The following is a 10,518-nucleotide window of genomic DNA, read 5'->3' on the forward strand; positions in this document are numbered from 1 at the left end:
TTTGTATCAAAATGTTGGACTTATATAAATGTAACCTAATAGACCTGCGTCTAATAAGTATGATGTTAATATGATTAAAACAACAATAACTAGAAAACTGTGGATAAATTTAGTAACTTTAGAAAGTATTAATGGAACATAATCAAACAGTAAAGACCAGTGCCCGGTTGCATAACACACCTTAAATTTTCCCCTTAATATAACACTTAGAGCGTGATTTCCGCTTACCTGAGGGAATGACTTGAGGGTGTTGCATCTAATCCCTTATACACTTCTCTTAGGTAAGGGAAACCATTAAGGGATTTACTACAGTGAGCGAGGATTTACCATAATAAAACTCTACTGTTACCATGGACACGGCATGTCTCTGCGAAGTTTCAGAAGATCAGAAATGTCCTGACCAACAGTTGGGCAATTTTAGCACATAAAAAAATACTTTAAATTTACACTATGATTTTATTTTAATATTAAAGTTTCTCTTTATCATTATTCATGTGTAAATTAGTGTCCAACCTCTTCTGAAGCAGTGCATAAACTGCGTTTAGTATGCAGTTTTCAGTATGCATCAATCACAGTAGTTTACGATTACTGCATAAATATTTTTCAGACTCTTTTTCTGGAGGATATACAGGCGGATTTCCATTTGTACCTGATGTACAATCCTCAAATTAAATTTTTAGTGGTGGTCAGTTATTTGTCTTTTAGATGGTTATTTATGTCTTCAGCTTTGAGTCAAAATGAAATATACATTTTAGACTCCCAAATATTCCTTTTGCATATAGAATAGAATAGAAGAACAGGGAGCCTTGCAACAGACTGCATGACCCCCACAAAGGAACACATGAACAGACAGAAACAACTGAGACAGCCTAAATAAATAAAAGAAATGTGGCGAAGCAGTGCATTAACAGCATTGTCACGTGTCACACTTTTCAGTATGCACCAATCACAGTAGTTTACGATTACTGCATAAATAAAAGAACTGTGGCGAATTCTCCAAGAAGCTTGGAATATCCTTCTGCCAACAACCAAGAAAAACTGTGTCCAGGTGTACCTAGGTGAAAAGGGGCTGTTTTGAAGGCAAAAGTGGTCACACCAAATATTGATTTAGCTTTTTTGTTTATTTGTTTACTGGTCTTTGAATGATGTTTATTTATAAATAAAAACTATTCATGGCATTATTTTGAAGAAATCATCACTAGGAAAAATGTTTCAGAAGTGCCTAAAACTTTTGCACAGTACTGTATATATAAAAATTAGCGATATATCGCAAATTAACTTTTGGTATGATTTTAATTCATCCATTTGTACAGTTTATAAAATACCGTGAGCAGATAATACTGGGTACACTTCTGGTTTGTGTGTGTTCCTATTAGATCACCCTCCAGCTTGTTAGTGATTTCTCATAATGTGTGACCGTCAAATCTGTCCTTCTGCAACAACTGCAACAGTTTTTCATCGCTTAAATGGTCTAAACTGGGTTCTCCTTCTCATTAAAAATTTGCCTTGACACACTATACTCTTCAATTGGTTGTATAAACATAGCTATTTATTCATTTTTATAAACCTTGAAACTCTTAACCTATACTTAAGGTGAAGTTTTCCTAACCTTAGGAAATACTTAGGAAAAATGCAGTTATGGGGCTTTATGCAATACTTAATGGTTTTTAAGGGCACACTTAAGTAAAAAAGAAATGCTTGTAAGGAAATTGTAAGGAATTGGGATGTTTTACCCATAAAAACCCTTGAGTAACACTTAAAGGTTTTTTAAGTTTAAGGGAAACATTTGGGTGATCTTAAGGGAAAATTACACTTAAGGTGTTTTACGCAACCGGGCAGAGTAGCTAGTAGTTTTATGTTACATTTCATTTCATTCTGAATGTTTACTTAAATACTTCATAGGCTATTGCTGTAAAAAAAAATTTAAATATATATTTTATTAATTTGTTTCTTTGTTCTTATTTACAGAATTAAAGATGGTTGACTTCTCTTGAATAATTACTTGAAAACAATGCTTAAATTAAAAAAAGATTGAGTTTTATTTGTTTTGGTATCAAAATACCCAACCATGTTTATATTGTGTTTGTGTTTGGTAGATCTTGCTATAATAACATTATGAAAAACTATGGGTATTGATATAGATTTCCCAATTAAATTTGATTCCAATTCAAAGCTTTCGATTCTGCTTCGATTTGATATTGATTCTTATGGATTTATTTCAGATATAATGTCCCTTTTGCTTGCATATAAAATACATTATATCGCAGCTAATGATGTTAATTATACCGGGGACCTTTTAACTACATTAGGAAAATTTTTATTTGACTAAATATATTTTATTACTTTTTCATCATTTTGGTCACATTTTGGATATATAAAAATGAACAAATAAATGTATTCAATCATAAATAATATATTATATTTTATATGTTATTTTTGTTACTTATTTATGTTAAATTGCATAATTTGTACTATTTAAATTATTTATATTGATTTGTTGAACAAGTGCTAAAACCGGTACTGTCTCTTTAACAAAAGCATTTCTGTAAACATTACCTTTAAATGAGCACATGTTAACTAGAGAGGACTCAAATGGCTTTACCTCATCTGTGCGATGCTTGATTAGATTTGAATGTTTTTTTGTGTTTTTTAAAAAATGATTATTAACAGCTGACTTTAAAGAACAGAAAAGGTATTAAAAGAGCCTGTATTCAATTACAAATGGGTTGCGTGGATCTTGTCTTGGACACACACATTACACAGAACAACTTTTACTCTCAACATGCTGTGAAATGATCTCGCTGCTGAACACTTCACGACTAAACTACACAATTACTAGTGAGTGACATGTAAACATTCACCAGCCAGTTGCCAAAAATATTCACTTTAGCCGCACAGCACGAAATTTGGTTGTAAATGCCTGTGATTTCCTTTCTTTGTAGTAGAAGGTTACACATTGAGTGGAAGAGCGAGCTTGGGATTTAAGAATTGATATCAAGAACATTCAAATGAAGATCACGAGTAATCGGAAAAACACCCTTTGTACCCACCCCTAATTTTTGTAATAAGGATAGAAAAAAAAACTGTTGTTGATTAAGCGTAAAACAATACATACATTTATTTTTATTTATTTTTTCAAAACATTCAAATAAATACTAATATATAAGTAGTTCGAGAGTTTATGGGAGACAGACTCGATTGCGTCATGAGAGTGGCTGGTAGCTACTGGGCTTGTTTAAAGCACTTTGTTCTCTCCGACTCTGATTGGTGGATCTTTTCTGCTGGATCATGGGTAGTGTAGTTTTTTTTGCAATTAAACATGATTTTTTAAATGTTAAGTTGAAAAAATGTGGACTGATGGCTTCAACAGAAGCATGTGCCATTGATTAACAACACTAGAGCTCATGGTAGGTCTGTCTTTAAAATCATTAAAATCCCATGATTTTTACTTCCTTAACCAGACTGTTGAACTATATTCTGTTATATACACAAATACATCATGTAATGACAGGTAAATGCATTGCAAATGTTGTTTTTAAGAACGTACATTTATTTGCTCTCTTTTCCTTTTTCTCTGTTGGTGGAGTTTAAAAGTAAGACAGGTTGATTTTGTTTGATTCACTGTCTCTTGTTTATTATTTGTCTGCGTAACACCATGTGTTTATATGTTAAGCCAGGAATGAACAGACTTTAGACATGTGTTACCTCAGAACTCCCTCATATCAGACCTGACCTTTTCTTACAGTGAGCGTGAGAGAGGAGAGAGCTTTGAGAATATTGACAGCAGCACGTGGCTCACAGTGATGACATGCACTGGATTGATTTGCTGTGTATTAAATACCAGGGTTCTCTGTGTGTATGTGTTTAAGAACATGAATACCTGTGTACTGCAGACTGCTCCTATGTATGATTGGTGTTTATATGTGTGTGATGACCTCCTTGCTGTTGTATTCAGAGCCCCCAGGTGGTGACTGCAGGGCATCTTCATAGAGAGTGACGACTAACTTCCCACACCAATTGACCCCTTTTTCTCTCTTTCTCTCTGCTGACAGAGGAGATTTTCTGTGAGCAGATGTTAGCAGGCTCTTTGAAGCACAATGACTGCAGTCCTGTGTTAGTTTGGGTAGGCGGGCCTCATTCATCCGCTGCAGCAGGTGTGAAATGATTGGTCGAGGCTTCCTAGGGACCATTCGCAAACTACACTGTAGATTTCAGAGAATAGAGTGATTTGCAAATATGAAAAGGATAATGCAAAATTTTCACTCATCAAGAAGTTTGACACATGCATTTAAAAAAAGATTAATTAGGGGAGGGGAAAAATATAAATATCAAATAAATCTAAATCATCTAAATAAATTCTGATGCATAATTAATCGCAATATGGCAGTTAAATACTGGATATGGCTTATGGCATGTCATGTTTTTATTACATTTTTCAGAAAATAAATGTATGATGTATCTTAACTTGACATTTAAATGGTTAAATGGCAAGACTGGTTTGTTTTGGTTTAGAAACTTGATGAAAAAGGAAGATACAAAATGTAGGGAATTATTTTGTGTCGGATACATGTACATAATTGGGCTAATTAGATTTTAAAGTTATTTTATATTTTTAGTGGAAGCTTTCTTACTGTTTGTGTATTTATTTTAGGGCAAATCGGGCTAGTTGTCACTTCTTTCTCCAGTAAATATATCTAAAGGTTGGATTATTTTTGAAAGTCAATTTCTGCATTGTGGCTTCAAAAAAGCTATTTAGCATTTTACAGTGCATTGACCATATGTTGACCTTTTGTGACCATTACAACCACCAAAGCAAAATCTTCACCTCTCCTTAACTCTACACCTACCTTAAACAGCCTATTATAGGCTTTTCAGCTAAATTAAAGTATAAGTATTAAGTATAATAATTATACAGCACAAAATGACTCATGAAACCACATAAATGGAAAAAGGTAATGAACAAATATACCAAGTCATTGTTTTGGTGAACAAATATTTTTATTAATGAATTCTATAAATGTATGATATTCAAAACCTATGTGACAGCCTGCCCTAATAAATGTGACAACATGCCCTGAAATGATTTGCGAGAAAAATACCTTTGTCCTAAGAACATATTTCAACCTTTCTGTAAAAATCTGCCTTCATAATGTAGTCTTGTGTTAATACTGTATATGCCAGTGTGGTTTATCATTGAGCTTTGCAAATTTGAACCGACAATATTTGATATACAGATTTGGACTTTTGACATATCTTTTCGTTACAGAGATATACCCTTTGTATTTATCTCTTGTATGAACACTTGTCTCAAGAATTGTCAAGTTACCAATACTATTACAAACCCAGCACCAGAGCAAAAGGACTGTATTTTCGACTTGCATACTGTAAGACAGTTGAGTATTATATAACCATCAGTGCTGTAATCATCCATTACTAAAACCTTCAAGTCCATCAGGATCTATCAGCAAAGCATTTAGTGATGGGGGCCTTGTGCTGTCAGTCTCTAGTGAACTGTCCCGCACCTGCTGCACCTGACCTGGAGGTCCAGGGGAGGATCAGCAAGGTTACGGGCACTGCTACTCTGAGCCCTAGTGGTTAGTGGGGTGTTAAAGAAAGAGCAGCCCTCTCTCTCCTCTTGTCACCATCACCCTCTTCTTTTAAATCCACAGAGTCAGATTAGAGTATCAAATCTTTTCTTTCTTTGCAATGCTCCTTATTCTTTTATGCTCTCTTGATGTTTTCAACTTTTGCATTTTTAAAACAAAAGATATTAGAAGCACATACACTTCCTCTATCAAGGGCTTTACAAACCCAGCCTTCCGCCTTTTTACTTTTAAAAACTGAATAAACCGCTTAACTCCCTGGAGGATTCTCCTATCCCACAACTCAAGGCCGCAGTAGAATAGTACGGGACAGAGATGTTTCCCCCCAGCATATTCACTGCAGTCCCCCAGTGCTCTCGGTTGTGTCTCATTAGTGATTGTCTCTATGCACTTCGAGCCTGCTGCCATGGTGGCACACGATAACCGCCTGCAATGAGCAGCAGACCGCAACATTAGTCACGCATCCCCGATACACACACATAAACACCTCTGCCAAAATAATACCCACCACCACAATAATGATCAGGATGATAACAGATTAAAAAGCACAGATCGCAGTGTGGGGATAGCTCTGATATCTGCCCCAGTCAGGGGTACTGAGGGGCCATGGGGACAGGTGTTTCGAGGATGGGGGTATTAGTAAGGGTTGGAGGCCTCAGGTCCTTCGGGAGAGCAGGCCTTTTGGTTTGAATCCTGTTTGTTTTCTTTGGACTTTAACATGAGAGGAATCAGACAGGGTTAAAGGGCTTTGTTGTTCTGTCTCTAGAGATCCAGGCTGTTGAATGTGGCGTTTTAACACATAAACGTTCACAGCTTTGGTTTTGTGTGGTTAGTGCGGTACTCGTTGTACTCGGGTGAAATAACATGTGATTTTTAATAAGTATGCTTAAAGATGGTCATCCAGCCCATAGGAATATCTACAGCTTAAGAGAAGCCTCAAATGAAGGCTTTGACAGCTGATATTTTCCCTGAATAAACATTTGGAATCATAAGTTGGATAAACAGCCATAACTGTTAACATTCAAATATAGAGAGGCTGAACGTCTCAGAGATTAGGCTAAATTTGGTCCACACTAGGGACATTTTAATTGCTGCTTTGTTTTCGAAAGTTATAATTGAAGAACAAACAGGCCAGAGGCTGTATTTGTATCTGTTTATGCGCTTGTGTGTGCATGTGCGTTTGTCTTTATTAGCTGTCTGGTTTCCGTGCACACACCAGTGAGCTAGCATTTGCGCTAACAATGTTTCTCCCTCTCAGTCTCAAGCAGTGGAACGTGTTCGCTAATTGCAAACTTTATTAGACGTTTCCTATTATTATTGACATTGCAAATGTTATTCTGAACTGCACCGTTTCGCTTTCCAGTCTGCTTGGCTTATTGGGCCCAGCACATAATAACACATTTCAATATTGAGGTGATTGGAAGGCGCGGTGCGATGCTGCTAACACGTGTTCACTTCCAAGACAATGGTGCTTTTAATTTGCATAATCTGAATATATTTTCTGGCTCAGGTTTTGTTGAAAGTAGACTTAATTGTGAGTTAATGTGGGACTCGAAGATGTACCAAATGCTGCAGAACCTTTCCTCAATCGTTCTGAAGGTGCAGAGCTGCGGCATTTAACATTTCTTGGTCATGTGTGTCTAATTTGTTCTTTGCTTTAATGTCAACCGGCATCCGAAGCAACTTGTATTCAAATGACTCTGCTCTACTTTTAAGTTAACTAGGGTTTTACTCTTCCCCCCCCACCACCACCCCCCTTCCCTTTTTAATGTGTTTATAGAATAATGCAAATGAGCTGCATGCCGAGCGTCTTCGCAAGGCTACAGAACGTCTGCGCAGTCCTGTTGTCTTCCACAAGGAGTCTACTGTCAGGAAAACACAGCTTCAATCGTTCAGCCAATATGTAGAGACCAGGCCAGGTGAGGCCTCTTCCTTTCACTGATGTCAGTTCCACAAATTTGACTTACATATTGTTTATTGAGGATCTTTCATTCTGAAATGGCGCAGCAAACAATAATTAAATGTATTTAATGGTTGTTTTTCATATTGCTACCAGGACTTCAATTAGACTTAATCTTAAAATAGTAGTCAGATGTGTCTCTTACTGGCCTATAAGAATAGTAACAGTTTGAAAATGGTGCCGTAAAAGATGTTTATAGATGCCTTGGGATTACTGTAATGGACATGGCAGATCTGATTGGTTGGTTTAAAAGGTCTGACTGATGTATTAAAATGGTGTGGTACTGATAAAACTGTCTTTATATTCATTTATGGCCATTCTGTCTGTGTGCGCAGGTGAGAACAAATTTTCCACTTTTAACATCTCTCTTTTCAGAGGTAAAAAGGCAGAGATCGGTGCCTGAAGATCTCAAGCAAGTGACCGAGGAGAGAGGAGCTCTGACAGAGACAGAGGGACGAAAGCCAACTGAAGATGAAGTACTAAATGCATATTTAAATTCTCCGTCACTGCTGCTCATTCTTATGCTGTCTGTGATACAGTGTCATGGTTGGACGTCACACACACGCAGTCACTCACATCTGTCTGAGGGGCAGAGAGAGTTGATGTCAATCTGTTCTTCCCTAAAGCCAAAGAGAGACTGCCAGCCAATTAGAAATCTGTTCCCTGATAATTGTAAGATTAGGAAAATGGAGATGGAAAGAAGGATGGGAATCCCTCTTTCACTCCTTCTTTTCTGTCTTTTAATTTCTAAACTGTTCAGTTTGTCCCAGATTTCACCTCTGTTGTTGAATCATTTCATTATCCACCAATCTCTCTCAATATACAGTGGAGTTCAGGAGTCCACTTTTTATAATCCTTCTATTTTGCATTTTTCAAATATAATACTTTTTCATTACAAATTATAAAATCAGCATAAGAATTTGGGTAAAAGTTTGTATGGAACAATTAATAGGAATTTCAGACTTATGGATTTCAGACGTACTTCATGGAACACATAAGGAGATGTCAGGCAGAATGATAACTTCCATCACCATTTACTTTCATTGCTTCTTTTTCCCATGTAATGAACCCAAACAATGAAGATGAATGGTGACTGAGGCTAACATTCTGCCTAACATCTGCTTTTGTGTTCCATGGAAGAAAGAAAGCCATACAGGTTTGAAATAACAACATTTGAGTACTGTAAATGATTATGGAGTTTTCATTTTTGGATAAACTGTCCCTTTAATTTGGATTTTGAATTCCAGATTTTCTACATGGACTTTTGAACTCCACTATATTGTATTCCTTCCTTCTCTCCATGCAGATATACTGCATTGAAGTAATGAAACAGATTTTAATTATTGAAGCACCATATACAGGGCTAAGGCAAAGAGAAACTTACACTGGGAAGAGTGAGATAGATACAGAGAGAGAGTGAGAGTGAGAGAGAGAGAGAGAGAGAGAGAGAGAGAGAGAGAGAGAGAGGGATGGTCAGTGGAGACCCGCTTTGCCCCTCTCTGTGTTGGGGTTAATGGGTGTTGAACTTGCCCATTACCCAGCTCAAGCTGAATTACCCCGCAAATGATGTTTGCATTTAATATAATATATATGGAAATTTCAACACTTAATTATGGCAGAGAGGCAAGAACAGGGGGAGGGTGCTGATCATGTGTAAAATTGATTTGTGGGAGAAGTATTTGATAGAGCACCGAGGAAGAGGAAGAAGGAGTTTGATGGACAGCAGAAGGACTGAAGCAGAAAAAGTGCTGTGTTGGATAGAAGAAAAAAACTTTTTCCACCATTTCCCACTTTGCCATTACTAAATAATGTGCATCAGCACTAATATTTTTTTTATATATATATATATATATATATATATATATATATATATATATATATATACACACATACACATTTCTGCAATCTTTAGGTTGTGAATTTAAATTGGCACTCTTTTTTCCCTCCTCTCTCTTTACTGTGAGTGCTAGGAGGGAAGGAAGGACAGAGGAGGGCCAATAAATGAGTGGAATAAAAGGAGGAGTGCTTGTCACTATCACACACTTAGAAATAAGCGTGCAGTTTAATTACTCCATTTTTCCCTAATCACTGGCTCATCCTTCACTCCAGTCTTTCCCACATGCCAAAGGAGGTGGGTGTGCATGTCTCCAAACATGAGTACATGAGTGAATCTAAGCACATGTTTGTATAGATCTGTCAGATCCCTGCTGATAGGCCCTTAGGCACTGACCCACCTCTCCCATATATTTCAATTTGTCTCTCTGTGTTAGTCTCCGGACTGCTGTAATAGTGGATTTTGTAATGCTGAATTCTCTCTGAGGTCATTTAATGTGTTTATATTGGTGTGTTAGCACACACAGTCCTGCCGGAGGCTTCATGCTTGGGTTAAGCCCCAGCATTTAAAGCTACAGTCCATAGATGCTGTAACAGCCAGTTTTTCGTTAAATATTTTTTATAAGACAGTAAATAAATAGACAGAATAAATAAATCTTTATGAAATGATAATAATTAGTTTAACGTTTTGATTAGCTATGTATTGTATCTTGTGTGTGTGCATACATATGTGTGTGATGTGTGTGTGTGTGTGTGTGTGTGTGTGTGTGTGTGTGTGTGTGTGTGTGTGTGTGTGTGTGTGTGTGTGTATGTACTTTGCAAAAGTTTTAGGCACTTCTGTAAAATGTTGCATAGTGAGGATGTCTTCAAAAATAATGTCATAAATAGTTTTCATTTATCAAATAACATCATACAAAGTCCAGTAAACATAAAAAAGCTGAATCAATATTTGGTCTCAATTGCTTTTGTCTCTTTATGTAATCCCAGACTGACTCAATGACACTAAAGCAGAAGATATAAATAACCATCTTAAGACAAAGGTTTTTGTGAAAAATCTTAAGTGCCTAAAATTTTGCAGAGTACTGTGTATGTATGTATATACACTCACCTAAAGGATTATTA

General features: G+C 36.4%; 1 protein-coding gene across 3 annotated transcripts in view; it reads left to right on the forward strand.

Moving 5' to 3' along the window:
- Nucleotides 1-10,518, forward strand: part of ehbp1 (EH domain binding protein 1) — a 190,321-nt gene that overhangs the window by 133,812 nt on the left and 45,991 nt on the right. For all 3 annotated transcript variants that reach the window (XM_052153523.1, XM_052153524.1, XM_052153525.1), the window contains 2 exons: nt 7,384-7,522; nt 7,939-8,039. In XM_052153523.1, coding sequence (XP_052009483.1) covers nt 7,384-7,522; nt 7,939-8,039 — 240 coding nt within the window. The remainder of the gene's footprint in view (nt 1-7,383; nt 7,523-7,938; nt 8,040-10,518) is intronic.

Source organism: Xyrauchen texanus, chromosome 22 (assembly GCF_025860055.1).
Source record: "Xyrauchen texanus isolate HMW12.3.18 chromosome 22, RBS_HiC_50CHRs, whole genome shotgun sequence".
NCBI classification, from domain to species: domain Eukaryota; kingdom Metazoa; phylum Chordata; class Actinopteri; order Cypriniformes; family Catostomidae; genus Xyrauchen; species Xyrauchen texanus.